The sequence below is a fragment of the Hemitrygon akajei genome, chromosome 6 (genome assembly GCF_048418815.1).
Source record: "Hemitrygon akajei chromosome 6, sHemAka1.3, whole genome shotgun sequence".
Classification (NCBI taxonomy): domain Eukaryota; kingdom Metazoa; phylum Chordata; class Chondrichthyes; order Myliobatiformes; family Dasyatidae; genus Hemitrygon; species Hemitrygon akajei.
The window spans coordinates 164,585,085-164,601,611 of NC_133129.1; the positions used below are offsets into that span (position 1 = coordinate 164,585,085).

At 40.4% G+C, this 16,527-nt stretch overlaps 1 protein-coding gene across 1 annotated transcript in view; it reads right to left on the reverse strand.

Moving 5' to 3' along the window:
- kif18a (kinesin family member 18A) overlaps positions 1 to 16,527 on the reverse strand; it is a 100,241-nt gene that overhangs the window by 81,010 nt on the left and 2,704 nt on the right. The window contains exons 4-5 of the mRNA XM_073049707.1: positions 4,768 to 4,925; positions 2,646 to 2,750 (exon numbers count right to left, since the gene is read on the reverse strand). Coding sequence (XP_072905808.1) covers positions 2,646 to 2,750; positions 4,768 to 4,925 — 263 coding nt within the window. The remainder of the gene's footprint in view (positions 1 to 2,645; positions 2,751 to 4,767; positions 4,926 to 16,527) is intronic.

Below are 16,527 nucleotides of genomic sequence, written 5' to 3' on the forward strand. Positions count from 1 at the left end.
ATGAACATATCAATTATTTTTAGGATTAGTAGTTTTAGCTTTTGAACGACAATTAGAAAAACTAAAACTTTAATTTGTGCCTAGTTCAGATAGAACATATCCCAGTTCACTATGCCAATGACGTTTATTGTCAAAATTTAAAACAGCAAATCTTCTCCTAAATCAGCAAAACCATTTTTAATTGTTTAAAGTTTTTGACAAAGTGGCTTAAGAGTCCCATACTTAACAGAGGGAAATTTGATGAGCTAGATTGATTCTACATCGATATCACAAACATTTTCAGTAGGATCTTTGGATAGTGAACAGCTATTAAACGCCAACTAATTTTACTACCATTCACTCAGGACATGGAATGAAAAAGCATTGCCTCTACCATTGTAAAATCTAGCAAACCAGATTAGACAGGTTTGTCATGAGAAAATATTGAGTAGTCCAGGCCTAAAATCAAGCTGAGCAGAATGAGCGGCATTTTCATTGAAACGTTCAAAATCTTTATGGAACTCAAGATAAATGTAAAATTGATATTTCCTCCATTGGAGACCATCTAAAACTTGGGTCAGAGTTTCAAAACAGTGAGCTGGCTATTCAAGATAGATGAAGTTTCCTAAGAAGCAAAGAATTTTTAGAAAAATAAGAGGTTCAGTTTATGAGTATATATAAAACCCTCAATTAACGGATATGGAAGATAGTACAGGAAAATGGTGCCAAGATAAAAGATCATCCATGATCTTAATAAATGATAAAACAAGCATGAGAGGGTTGAACAGACTACTTTTTAAAAAATGTTTTTATGATTCGTTTACTCATTCCTTGACTGACAAAAATCAGTTGCAGACTTTTGATATTGGTTTGGCAACATCTTTATTAAAGGGCAAGCATTACATCAATTGTTCATTTTTTCCCCAAATTAAATGTGTAATGCACTGTTCAAGGCATCTTCATGTGGGGGGAAAGTTTTCTGGATCTAATGGCCACTACTTAAACCATTACTAAACCAATATTCTTCATTGAAATGAGAATTGTAAAATATAGTACAGAACTTGCAATGAAGATGGTTTAAAACCAAAATTTCATTTTAAAGTTTATTAACTATGTATGTTCCACTAAGGCAAATTTTACTTGTGTTTAAAACATTTACTGTAATAATGAACACATGCATGAAACCTGACGATCAAGAAAACTATTTTGCCATGCAATTTACTCTCCTTGAGAAACATCAGAAATAGAATAATGCAATAATAGTATTTTGCTTTTTTACTGCACTTTATAACTTGGTCAGCAAGACTATTGGTCCTTTAGAAAATAAGAAACTGAATTGAATGGAAAAATTGTATGTGGTACGGGATGCCAGGAGGATGTTTTTAATTTAAAGATAGTGCAGAACAGGCCCTTTTGGCCCAATGAGCCGCACCACCAAACAATCTCTCTATTTAAACTTAGCCTATCACAAGACAATTTAAAAGAACCAACTAACTTGTATGTCTTTGGCCTGAGAGGAAACCCATGTGCTCACAGGAAAGACATACAAACCTCTTACAGACAGCGCTGGAATTGAGCTGTGAACTCTGATGCCTTGAGCTGTAACAACGCCATGCTACGCCTCCGTAGTGCCCCAATTTATTTATTTTTTTAAAACTGAAGCTATAGACTATTCTCAAATGGAAGAATTACTCTATGAAGTTATACTTCAAAAACCCAAGTCTGTTTCTGGTATAAATATAGAGGAATTCTGGTAAATTTTTAAGTGCCAATTTTCTGAACACATTCCCATAGTAATAAAGCATTGACACAGGCCCTTTATCTGAATTAATCCAAACTGACCAAGTTATCCAACAAAGCTAGTTTCATTTGGTCCACATCAGTTTCCTTACTGATATACTTCCACACTGAAGGCCATTGCGCCAAGTGCATTCTTCACCACCCTGTCTAACTGTGACACCACTTTCATAAAGTTTTGGTACTCCAAGGTCCTTCAGTCTCACAAGATACTACCATTTACTGTACAAGTCTTCTGGTTTGGCTCCCCAAATTCAACACTCCATACTCAACTGAACCGAAAACCATTTGCCAGTCCTAGCTGAACAAGAACCCCCCCCCCCCCCCGTAATGTTGATAACTTTTCTGCTGTCTGTGATGCCATCTATTCAACAGAATTTCTAACCATGCTTTATTTATATGAAAAATTTGGATTGTACAAGTGTAATGTACAAGTTTCACCAGCATTGGTCACTGTGGTTATTGTTCAGCAGAACACCAATGCCCCACCATCAGTTTCTTAAAGTCAAGCCAATTATGAATCCAGTCTTGGCACCCATTACTCAAGGTTTTGTTTCAGAAAAGGTATTTTCTTATAGAAAAGATGATTCTATGTATAGCGTACAAAGCTAAACCAAAATACCCTCCATTCAGAAATTAAACAAACAATATTCAACTCTGTAGTTTAAAGAAATTAAAATCAAATTCACATACATCAGACCTAGGTCACAATACAAACTTCTGTGGTGACATGCTAAGAAGCAAAGACTAAAAGGGTTGCTTGCCCTTCAACAATCTATTTAATACTGCAGGTTCCATGTCCTTCCTGAATCTAAGGGATTTGACCTTGTTGACTACTGTCTCACACTTATAACTCAATTATTTAATACCTTGTGTAGTGTTAATCCCTGGATAACGACTCCACTTTGAGCATCCTCTCGCACTGCCAGAGATCTGGAGTTGGTCAATAGATCGCGTACTTCTTCATTGTATACCTTAAAACAAAGTTATAATTTACTTGCTGCAGACTCCTTCGCACATCAGTACTTTAAAGGGGATTATCACCAGCTGACATATTAATCAACACCCCTCTCCCATGCCTTCCAAATTCTGATGCTTTCATTGAATTATAACAGGATTAATAAACAAATGGAAAATGTGACATTGCTTATCCATTATATCCTATGCATTCTGTACAGGAAGTTATAGGCAAATTTCTTAGAAGTCTGGGTTACAATTTTTTCTCTTATGGAAAGAGGGCGAAGCTGTTTGGAATTTAAGATAGATTTCACTCTAGTGCTCTCAAACCAATAGTGCTGGCCTCATGCAGGAATTGCTAATTCACTAGAAGAATGATAATAGAGTACATCATCTTTGGCTCTGAATTACATGCAGAGCAAAAAACAATTAAACTTCTACCTGATCCAGCTCAGTTGTCAAATGTCGTAATTAAACTACTCGCTCATTTAGAATCTGACAGTTTTCTGATAATCATGAGCAATGCATTGGCAGATGTGCAATTTTTATAGAACAAGTTCCAAACTGGGTTGATTTTCCAGGTGATGCTATCAGGTTTGGAATTCACGAACTTGCTGGTAGCCCTTCGCTAGAATCTGCATTCTATTGTACTTAGAATAACTGCAAGAATGGTGGGGCTATTCATTTGAATTAAAGACAAGGTCTGTGGTGTACTAAATTAGGTAATTTAGTTTTCAATTAATTATATTTACAGTCAGCCCTCCTTATCCGCGAATTGAGAAAACTTGGAAGTGCTCTTCCAGCACTTGTTGTTCGAGCATGTACAGATTTTTTTCTTGTCATTATTCCCTAAACAATGCAGTATAACAACTATTTTACATAGCATTAATATTGTATTAGGTATTATAAGTAATCTAGAGATGATTTAAAGTATACGGGAGGCTGTGTGTAGGTTATTGTGGATCGGGATCAAAAAAAAATCTTAAGTTCTCTTACTAAGTAAGTCGGAACAGGAACATCCGGTATTATTTAGCGTCAGTTAGTCAAATGTTAGTCTTAGTATATAGTATATATTTTACCTTTCTGTGCATATAAAACACTTAAGAACATATGTTTCAGTGCCGGGCTCGGGAACAAAAGTTCTCGAGGTCGATCCAGTGACAGATTGCTCCTGAGCGCGCTCTCTATCCTTGCCTGGTTGATGTGGAGGATCAAAAACCCAAACCCCAAAACCCAATAATTAAACCACTGCATTGCTTAGTAATAATTGTAGCTTTCATCGGGGCAAGGCCTTTCTCACTTTATCCTTTAAAATTGTTCCGATCGTTGACCGACTGTAGCCTAACACTTTTCCAATGACCGATGGCATTTCACCTCTTTCCAATTGCTTTATTATTTCCATTTTATTTTCAATTGTGATCGTGATTATTTTAGAGAACAGAAACACTGTGGATTCAGAGCTCCGCCACCAGGTCCTAATGTCCACCGCACTGATACAGGTTAAATAAGGTCTTGGGGTTTCGCTGGGTCCTAAGGTCCACCGAACTACAACAGGTTAAATAAGGAACTTGAGCATCCGTGTTTTCTGGTATCCACGAGGGGTCCTGGAACCAATTCCTCGTGGATAAGGAGGGCCGACTGTACTCTTAAAACAAATCAAACAACTTGATATTCTTAAAAATTAAAGTTCATTTTTGGCTAGATATAGCAAAACAATGAATCTTTCTGCTGTTCTCCTTCCACCATTATATTGTATAAAACTCAACTATCTTGCAGTGCCTCATCATACAAGAGTCATGGCACAACAAAAAAGGTTTACACAAGAATCATCTCATCACTCAACTTCCGGCTAAATAACTTCCCATCGCATGAAAGAAATGAAGCTATGAAGATTATAATTCTACTTTTAAACATTTAACAGATGGCAAATCAACCATGCATTTTTGAAATCAAAGAGAATGACCTTGCAATTATGAACACCAAATGGCATTTCCTCAAGACAACATCAAATAATATTCAAATATTTAACCTCACCTCCAAGTATGAAACTGCAACATCACAGCTTTTCTCATTTTTCAGCTGTTCTATTCGATTGTACAACTCCTTCATAGTTTGGTACATCACCCCTGGTTTCTCTGATGATCCCAACATTGTGTGAGTTTTGCCAGATCCTGTAGCACCATAGGCAAAGACTAGGCAAACAAAAGTAATACCATTGTTACCAAAGCTCTTAAAACTTTCAAGTTTTCAACCACATTAATATTGGCGTGTTAAAGAGATCAGTGCAAGAGCCTCAATTATTTTTATTATTTATATTAATAACTTTTAAAAAGGTAGCTCAAGAACTATTGTTGAATTTGCTGATGGGGTAAAAATAGACAGGGAAGCAAATTGTCAAGAGTTGAAGCTGCAAAGAGATACAAATGAAACGGGCAAAGATCTGGCAAATGGAGCATAATAGAGAGAAATGTCACAATGTTTGCAGAAAATTTTCAGTAAAAAAGGTACACTGTGTCTGACTGTTGGGTATGTGTCTTTGCACCTTGAACCTGTAGTAACACTGTCTCATTTAGCTGTATTCATATATAGTTAAATGACAATTAAACTTGAAATGAATTGAAAGCGAATTGAATTATCCAAGTGGCAAGAAATGGTAGAGCTCAGACACACAAGACTGTGCCAGAGGAAGTGAATATTTAAGGAGGAAGATAAGCCTTTGTTATTTAGGACAGAGATCACTGTATAATTCTGGTCTCTTTTAAGGAAGGGTAATAATCCAAAGAAAGAATTTCTTAAGTTTACTGGATAAAAACCTGTTATCCCCAAGGAAAGATGGGACAGGTAAAACTCAAATCTGACAGTTTAGACAAGCAAAAAGTTCTACATTGAAACATATGCCCAAGTGGCATTGTTGGAGAAGATATGGAGCGAATTCTTCCTTGTGGGAAGATCCCAAGTTAGGGTCAATGTTTAAAAACATGGACAACTAATTTAAGACAGACAAACAAAATTTATTAATATTAGATAGGAAAGCAGAGTTCAGATTTGAGAGGCTGAGCAGTCCGCTACTGCTCCTTGTTCATACATTTTTTTCATAAATGAAAATATAGAAAGACTATAGAATTTAAGTGTAAGATGATAAATCTAAATGTAGTAGACACAGTACTGCGCAAAAGTCTAAAGGCACCATAGGTTTTTTAAAAAAATATGGTTTCAGATGGCCTCCACAGAGCCCTGATCATAACATTGCCAAGATCATCTAGGATTAGCTAGAGACAGGAGCAAATGAGACAGCCAAAGTCTTGTGAACAACTGTGGCAAGTTCCCCAAGATGTCAGGACCAACCTACGAATCAATTTTCTTACAAATTTGTACAACAGATTTAAGAGAATTTAAGAGTACAATAATTAAGAGAATTGATGCAGTTTTAAAAGGAAAAGAGTGTTCACATCAAATACTGTTTACTTCTCTTTTCAGTAATTTAAAAAAAATATTTTATTGTCTTATGTGGGCAGACTTGGAAAAAGCTAACAAAAAAAACTAACGAAAAAACAGCACAACCACAAAAACCACAACCATAGCAAAATCAAATTAAATATTGAGCAGCAAAAGGAAAAAAAAGACAAAAAGTAAACATACACAGCAGAGGTGCACCGCACCAAAAACCTCAATCCTCATCCCGTATGAAAGTCCAATACAGGACACCATATCCTTTCAAAGATGCCCCCTCTGTCCTCATTACATAGTCTCAGTCTCTCCAAATGTAAAGTGTTTGCCAGTTCTCTCAGCCACAGATCATACGTAGGCACTGAGTCCATTTTCCACATTTGCAGGATTAACTTCTTAGCAATCACCATTCCAAACAATACAGCCACTTTTTCATACTTATTGGCTGAAGATAAGGAGCTTGTTGCTCCAAGGATGGCTATGAGCGGGTCCAGTTCCCACCGCTTCCCAAAAGCCTCCGAGAAACAGTGAAAAATACTTTTCCAGTATGCAAAAAGCTTACAACGTGACCAGAATGAATGTGACAAGTTACTGTTCACAGATTTACATCTATTACAAACTGGCGAAACATCTGGGTAGAAGCTATGCAACTTTTCTTTAGAATAATGGAGTCTATGTAATGTTTTAAACTGTATGAGTCTGTGTCTAACATTGACCAAACAATCATATATACTCTTTTAAACACTCATCCCAGACATCCTCTGTCAATTCTATACCAATTCATCCACCCATGTCTGTTTAAGACCTGCAGTATTCGCCCGAGCTGCATTATGTAGGATTTTTAGTAATTTTTTTAAAAAAAGATTATAAACATTTTGAAAGTACCTTCACTTAAGTTTTTAAAAAAAAAAAAAATGTGCCCAAGATTTTTGCACGGTATTGTAGTAACATGTACTTTAATAATACATTTTACTTTGAACTTCAAAACCAGATTTAAATGTAAAAAGATTGTAGAAAACCGAAGCTCACATGTAAGCAATGGGAGACAAATGGAACAGGACCTTTTATTTCAAGGGAATTGGAGAACTCAGCTGGGGGAGCTTTACAATAACTATGAACCATTAGTGAAAATTTATGTATAATATTTGAACAGTTTTGGTCACTTTATACAAGAAAAGGGATATTGCAAACTATTCTAAGAAGGTTCAATAATATCATCTGAGACTTGAGGGAATGCCCCATGAGACAAGGTAGAACAATTTAGATTTGATTCTAATTCAGAAGGATGAGAATCTTTTCTTGTAACATACAAAATTCTTCAAAGGATTGACAGGTAAAATGCTGGGAAGATTATTCCTTCAGAGGGAGAGTACAGGACTATGGGACATAGAGGCAAAATAAGGAGATGAACATTTAAAACAACATATAGAGGAACTTCTTTTCTAAAACAATTGCAAGCCCTTGTATTTTCTTATCCCAGAAAGCTAATGAGGCCAAATCCTTAAGTGTATTCAGTGCTCAGATAGATAATCTGTGACTGGACAAGAATTCTATGGGTTATCAATAATTTCTTACTTTGATATTTACAGCATAGCTGCGCTTCAATATTTCCTCATTTAAATTGTCATGTTATACTTAGCATACAATTTATTTTTTATTCTATTGTGATAATGGCCCTGCATTACATATTGCAAGGTTTAACTCAAGAAGAAAATATTTTAATCATCCATGATTCCAAACATCACAAGTATTTTTACTTAAGTACAGACGAATCCATATGGCTACCTACAATTGCTGTTTCAATTTTCAAGATTTGAGGAACAATCATTGTGTATACAATTCATGAAAGTTTCCAAGACACTTCTTCAAGCAAAACTCTTTCAATTTTGCTGAAAGCAGATACTACAAGAGTCATGCTTGATAAATGTCCCTGGCTGCAAGATGTTGATAATGAATTACAATGGATTGCAAATGGACTTGCAAATCAACAAAATTAAAGCCCATCCATTAAATAGCAGATATGAAAATGCAGGGCGAGAATTTCAATTTAATCTTGGCAAAAAATACAGTGCCCCCTTTTAATGGAAAAATTTAAGCAAAACGTTGGGAGAATGCTCTGACAGTTTCCCTGCATGGGAAGTATGGCACTTTCTTTCACAGACAGTGATTTGCAAGAGTACTGTTTATACCTGCAGTAACTGAAGGAGGGTTTTCAGAATCAATTCAAGGATTTGAACAATCTGGAAATACCAGACTGGGTAATTAACCCATTTCTTTGTAAGGTGGAAGGACAGGAAGAGAGCTTGCAAGAAATTATCAAAATTCAGAATGATGAAGAAGCAAAAATACTTTATGGTATGTGGCTACACTATCATATGGTTTCCTGGTCTTTGGAGAAAAGTCAAAGTGCTCTTCATTGCATTTCCATTCTCCTATCTTGTTGAAAGGAACTTCAGTTCAGTGAACCACATACTTAAAGAACAGAAACCGCTTGGATAGTGATACTCGTAGGGACTTAAGGCTTTTGCTGTCACAACATGAACCAGATATTTCATATCTTGCTAAAAACCATCAAGCTCAAGGATCATATTGATTTTGAAGCAGCTGTAAAGCACACAGGTACTGTGTAAGATAGGTTTAAAGTCAAGTCAAGTCAAGTCGCTTTTTATTGTCGTTTCGACCTTAACTGCTGGTACAGTACACAGTAATAAACGAGACAACGTTTTTCAGGACCATGGTGCTACGTAAACCAACACAAAAACTACACCAGACTACAGACCTACCCAGGACTGCATAAAGTACACAGAACAGTGCAAGCATTACAATAAATAATAAACAAGACAATAGGCACAGCAGAGGTCAGTAGGTTGATTGTCCAATGGCTCGGGGAAAAGTCTGTTACATAAATAATCAGCTGGATGGTGGTGCCCGGGATTCCGTACTCCTGCTGAGTATTTCGTAGCCACAGAATCATTTTAAAGCAGAATCATTGTTCTCCATGTAAGCACAAGGTAGACTTTTAACACTATGGGGGTGCTGGGCTGAAAACTTTAACCACCATATTAACTTGTGTAGTAACTGAGGGATCTATGGACAAATTAAGTCTACTTGTCTTTAGCAGATCTTCTAGCAGCAAACGACACCAATTATATTGGCAAAGGTCTGCACTGCTAAGGGCAAGTAGAATTAATGCTGGGATCTGAATACATTCTACAAACAGAAATGTTGAAAAAAATTTACCTATGCCACATCTCCCATCATACTTTCAATGCACCACAAATGTTATGAGTTTCTGCCATAGAGAAACAGACATTTTTAAAGATTAATTTCAAAAAGCAAATTATTAAAATCTGACATTCACCCTCAGCGATGCCTTTTCAATACTAGTGTGCGCCGTTTAATGTCCATTCGGACAACGTCCGATTGCATATACGTCTGTAGTCCCCATCGAAGAACGTGACGTAGCGGACGTAACCAATCTTGTGTAGTAGCGTTATCTGTTTAATTTTCTTTCGAAAATATACCATAAAGTGCATCATGGTTCCCAAACGCAGCAAAACCACTCCTAGAGATAGCAGCAGCAGAGGCAAAATATATAATACGGTGTTCGCACAACGTCCAAATCACATAACGTCTGATTTCACAGAATGTATCATGGACGTTAAGCGATACATACCTGTAATGTGAATGGAGAGTGTTCTGTATTCCAGTTTAATGTGCAAACATTTTTTTGCTTTCCATCCATCCTTAATGGTTCCATAAAGATTAATAATCAACATATCATGGCTTTGTGTACATTCCAAGACTCAGCCTCCATAATGTTATCAGGGAAGAGAACCTCAATTTATGAACCACCATATCTGCCTTGAATGTGCAAATTCACCATTCTAATTACATGTCCTGTTGTTCTATATTTCCCACAAGAGGAAACATCCTTCCATCATTGACAATATCTACAGGAGGTGCTGCCCCAAGAAGGCCACAGCTCGCAAAGATCACCAAATGGGCCACGTCTTTTTTGGTAGTTACAATGAACAAGAGGCACAAATTCCTTAGGCCAGAAGTCACAGTGCTAAAAAGAGGTGCTGCCGGACATCTTTAACATCTGCTGGACAATGCTCTACCGGAGGATGTTCTACGAGTCTGTGGTGGCCAGTGCTATCACGTTTGCTGTTGTGTGCTGGGGCAGCAGGCTGAGGGTAGCAGACACCAACAGAATCAACAAACTCATTCGTAAGGCCAGTGATGTTGTGGGGGTGTAACTGGACTCTCTGATGGTGGTGTCTGAAAAGAGGATGCTGTCCAAGTTGCATGCCATCATTGGTAATATCTACAGGAGGTACTGCCTCAAGAATAGAAAAAACAATAGGGTTGTTGTCACACACACAAAATGCTGGAGGAACTCAGCAGGCCAGACAGCATTTGTGGAAAAAGAGTAAACAGTTGATGTTTAGAGCCAAGACACATCATCCTGATGGAGGGCCTTGGCCTAAAAAGTTGATTGTTTACTCTTTTCTGTAGATGCCCCTGTACTGAGGATTTCCAGCATCTGCAGATTTCCTCATCTCAGGGTTGTTGGCATGGGGTCTTCAACTTCCCATATTTAAATTGGGACCTCCTCAGTGCAAGAGATTTAACTTAAGTTCAAGTTTAACTATCATTCAACCATACACGAATATAGCCAAGTGAAAGCATTCCACCAATACCAAGATGTACATTACCAACAGCACATACAGTAAGGATTTCAGAAAAACCAGTCAAAAGAAAAAAAATAAAAACATTGTCCAAGTCCTTCCATGACATAACAAGATTGATGGCAAGTTGTTCTGGTCCAGCTTACTCTTCTACCAGGCAAATACTGGAGGGCAGCACCAATAGGAGGAGCCAGTCCCCAACCCAGTATATATCCCAGCACACCCCATAGAGGCTTTCCTACATTGCCTTGGTGTCTCCCCCCACCCCCCCCCCCCCCGTCAGCTAAAAGAGATGTGCTGGGCAGTCTGGGCAGAGTCTTTGCCAAGTCCAGTTCCATCACTACAGAGCAACTCAATGATGGATTGTCCTGCAGTAGTTGATGTTCTTGGTATCCAGCAGTGACTTGTGATTGTACAAGCTTTTATAAAAAAAAAGGCACCCTTAATTGGATCCGGAGTGGCTGCTGCATCTGAGCACCCTGCAATCTTACTCTGGTTGGTGGAATTAGTTAGCTGCATCCAGTAGGGCTTCTTAAATATGTAGATAGTCCAATGAGAGGAGAGGGCTGTACTCGGTATTGGGTAATGAGCCTGGTCAGGTGTTGAACCTTTCAGTGGGTGAGCAGTTAGAGAATAGTGACCTCAACTCCTTAAAGTTTACTATACTGTAGCTCTATAAAGGATAACTATGAACCTAGTGGGGATGTATTATCGGAGCAGGGCAAACTACAAGAGCATTAGGCAGTAACTAGGGAGAGTTCATTGGGAACAGCTACTTAAAAACCAACTGCACTGAGTACAAGGCAGGCAGGTTCCAGTCTGAAGGATTGCCAAGGATGGCAAGGTAAGAGAACCTTGGGTGTCAAATGAGGTGATGAAATTAGTCAAGAAAAAAAAGTATTTCAAGCTGAGGAAACGATTCAAAGAGTGAGGAGAGTAAATAAGTTTGAAAAGAATTCAAGAAGGGATTTAATTTGGAAAGCCAGGAGGGTCCATGAAGTCCTTGGCAAGTAGGATTAAACAGATTCCCAAGGCATTCAATACATACATCAAGCGCAAAAGGATAGCTATAGAGAAGACAGGACCACTCAAGGATAAAGTGGGGAACTATTGCTTGGATGCCAAGTATGTGAGAGATCCTTAATCCTTACATCAGTATCTACCAAGGAGAAGAACATGAAGTTAGTGAGATCAATGCAAAACATATTGATATGCTAAGGCATTGAAGTAAATAAGGAGGTAATAATGGGTCTATTAAAGAGCACACAGGTTGAAGTCCCTAGGGTCTAATGGGAAATAACCAAGGTTGTTCAGAGAGGGAAGGAGGAGTGATTGATGGTGCCTTGACCAATATAATTCTGTCTTTTCTAGTCACAGAGCTGGCTGGCTTAGTGGCATCAGCGCCGGACTTCGGAGCAAAGGCTCCCGAGTTCGAATCCAGCTGGCTCCCATGCACAGTTTCCACCCATGCTGGGTTGAGCATTGAGCTAGTACATTGGCCTCGTAAAAATAAGAAAGCCTGCTAAAAATCTGTCCCACTCGGAGTAAAGGCCTTTCTTCTTCTAGTCACAGGTGAGCAGCCAATGTTGTTCCATTACTCAAGAAGGGAACCTGGAAACTATAGACTGTTGGAGTCTCATGTGAGTGGTAGGGAAGAATTCTTATGAGCATATTGAAAACCATGGCCTAATTAACAAGAACTGGCATGACACTGTAGGAGGCAAATCTGCTGTAGTTTTTTGACGAAGTGATGAGAACAATTGTTGAAGGTAGAGCTGTGGGTATTGCCTACATGGATTTTAGTAAGGTGCTCGACAAGGTCCCCCTAGGAGGCACATCCAGAAGATTAAGATGCATGGGATCCATGGTGAATTGGCTTGTCTATAGAAGATAGAGGGCAGTGGCCAAAGGGACTTGTAGCTGGAGGTCTGTTATTAGTGGTGTTATGCAGGGATCTGTACTGGGACTTCTGCTGTTTGCCATGTATATAAATAACCTGTTCAAGAACAGCTGCTTCCCTTCAACTATCAGTTCTTGAACTAACCAACAAACACTAATCACTACAGTTTAGCAACAATACAAGTGTTTTGCACTAGAATAGTCTTATTCTAATTGCATTCTCTTGTAAAAATTGTGTATAACATTTTTTATGTGAAGTACTGCTAAGATATTATGTCACTGCAATGCTGCTGTAAGCAAGTTTTTCTTTGCACATGTGCATGCACGTACTTGTACATATGACCAAAATTTCATGAGTCTCAACACTGTCATATTCTCTCAAAAGCTTGTGCATCTTCCCATGAGGCGGCGTGGCACGGCAGCAGCGGCCTTTCAGACCTGGTGTTACTTTATTATAATTTTCTAATCTAAGTTTGAATCACAATTTTTGATTAGGGCACATGAATATCAGAGCGATTATCTACCATCGCCAGATACTACTACAATACAGAGATCGCCCAAGAACAAACCTTCACAAAGATCTACTCGTTAAATTATGTGACCTCGACTTGCTGAGGGGATCAGGCCTACAATCCTCGGAGTCGCCTGATGCTAATGGCCGGAAATGGAGACGTCGTAAGCAATGTGCGAGGAAGTGGAAGCGAGGCAAGCAGGAAGGGGTCCGTGCCAGGCAAAATTGGACTACATCCAACTCCAACGAAATACTCGGCAGGAGTACAGAGTCTGCTGTGCATATGTTTTCACAGAGACGTGGCTCACTGTTGGAATTTTGGACGCCGCCGTTCAGCTGGATGGGCTCACCGTTTCGAGCAGACAGGGATGCAGCTCTCTCCAGTAAGACTTGCGGTGGCAGCTTGCGTGTTTACATCAACACGGAATGGCGCAAGAACTCTGTGCTGGTTTGCAGATACTGCTCGTCGCTAGTGGAGTTTGTGGCTCTTAGATGCAGACCATTTTATTTGTCATAGGAATTCACCACTGTCCTCATAATTATTGTGTACGTTCCCCCCCCCAGCGCTAATGCTAAGGAGGCGCTCTGTGAAGTGTACGGGACTATTAGCAAACTGCAGAATGCACACCCTGATGGACTGTTTATTGTCACCGGTGATTTTAACCATGAGAACCTCAAGTCAGTGCTCCCCAAATACCATCAGTATGTGGACTTTGCAACGGGGGGGGGGGGGGGGGGGGAAGTGTTGGAAAAGGACTTGGTTTACACAAACATCCCTGATGCGTACCAGGCAGAGCCCCGCCCCCACCTCAGTTACTCAGACCACATCTCTGTTATGCTAATCCCAGCATACAGACCGTTCGTCAGACGCTCCAGACCAGTTCAGAAGCAGGTGAAAACCTGGCCAGCAGGAGCCATCTCTGCTCTTCAAGACTGCTTTGAGCACACTGACTGGCACATGTTCAGGGAGGCTGCAACTGATGGCGACTCTACCAACTTAGAGGAGTACACTGCATCAGTGACTAGTTACATCAGCAAGTGCATTGATGATGCTACTCTGTCCAAGACCATCACTACACGCACTAACCAGAAGCCATGGATGACTGTGGAAGTGTGTGTGCTGCTGAGGACCCGTGACTCCGCCTTCAGAGCAGGAGGCAAGGCAGCCCTAACAACAGCGAGGGCCAAACTGTCCCGGGCCATCAGAGAGGCAAAGCATGCACACGCCCAGTGAATCCACAGCCACTTCCAGGACAGTGGCGACACACGGCACATGTGGAAGGGAATCCAGGACATCACCAATTATAGGACAAAATCACCTGATTGTGCGGGTGATGCCTCCCTCCCAGATGTGCTGAATAACTTCTACACCCATTTTGAGGTGGAAAATGACGTGGCGGTGAGGAAATCAACCCCCCCCCCCCCCCCACAAATGACCAGGTGCTGTGTCTCACCGTAGCCGATGTGAGAAGAACCCTGTGCAGGGTCAACCCACGGAAGGCAGCTGGACCAGACAACATTCCTGGTAAAGTGCTCAGAGGGTGTGCAGACCAGCTAGCAGATGTTCTCACTGACATCTTCAACACCTCTCTGAGCAGCGCCACCGTTCCAACGTGCTTCAAGGCCGCCACTATCGTCCCTGTGCCGAAGAAATCTTCAGTGGCCTGCCTAAATGACTACCGTCTCATTACACTCACATCCATCAACATGAAGTGTTTTGAGAGGCTCGTCATGGGGCACATCAAGACCCTGCTGCCCCCCTCACTGGATCCCCTGCAGTTTGTGTACCGTCCCAACCACTCAACAGACTATGCCATTGCCATCACCCTCCACCCGGCCCTAACCCACCTGGACAAAAAAAGGCACATGTCTATGAATGCTGTTCATAGACTTCAGTTCAGCATTCAACACAATCATCCCTCAGAAACTGATTGGAAAGCTGAGCCTACTGGGCCTGAACACCTTCCTCTATAACTGGATCCCAGACTTCCTGACTGGGAGACCTCAGTCAGTCCGGATTGGAGGCAGCATCTCCAACACCATCATACTGAGCAAGGGGGCCCCCCCCAGGGCTGTGTGCTCAGTCCACTGCTGTTCACCCTGCTGACCCATGACTGTGCTGCAACACACAGCTCGAACCACATCGAGTTTGCCAATGACACGACGTGGTGGGTCTCATCAGCGAGAACGACAAGTCAGCTTACAGAGAGGTGGTGCAGCAGCTAAAGGACTGGTGCAGAGCCAACAACCCGTCTCTGAATGTGAACAAAACAAAAGAGATGGCTGTTGACTTCAGGAGGGCACGGAGCGACCACTCCCCGCTGGACACCGATGGCTCCTCGGTAGAGATTGTTAAGAGCACCAAATTTCTTAGTGTTCACCTGGCAGAGAATCTCACCTGGTCCCTCAACACCAGCTCCATAACAAAGAAAGCCCAGCAGCATCTCTACTTTCTGCAAAGGCTGAGGAAAGTCCATCTCCCACCCCCCATCCTCATCACATTCTACAGGGGTTGTACTGAGAGCATCCTGAGCAGCTGCATCACTGCCTGGGTGCAATTTCCGAACATCAAGGATCACAAGACCCTGCAGTGGATAGTGAGGTCAGCTGAGAAGGTCATCAGGGTCTCTCTTCCCACCTTTACAGACATTTACACTATACGATGCATCCGCAAAGCAAACAGCATTATGAAGGACCCCACGCACCCCTCATGCAAACTCTTCTCCCTCCTGCCATCTGGGAAAAGACATCGAAGCATTCAGGCTGTCACGACCAGACTATGTAACAGTTTCTTCCCCCAAGCTATCAGACTCCTCAATACCCAGAGCCTGGACTGACACCAACTTACTGCCCTCTACCATGCCTGTTGTCTTGTTTATTATTTATTGTAACACCTGCACTGTTTTATGCACTTTATGCAGTCTAGTGTAGATTTTTTTCTGTGTTTGCGGTTTTTTTTTTAAAAAAAACATAGTTTAGTCTAGTTTTTGTACTGTGTCATGTAACACCATGGCCCTGAAAAACATTGTCTCGTTTTTTACTATGTACTGTACTGGCAGTTATAGTCGAAATGACAGTAAAAAGTGACTTAACTTGATTATTTTTATTTATTTTTTTTTAAACCAAATCCACTCCTTATTCCAAACTCTAAACGGGTACAAAAAACTTTCCCTCCCAAAAAAAAAATCAACTTAGTGACTCATTAGAAACACTTCCAAAGCAAGTGGATTCCTCCTTAACAGA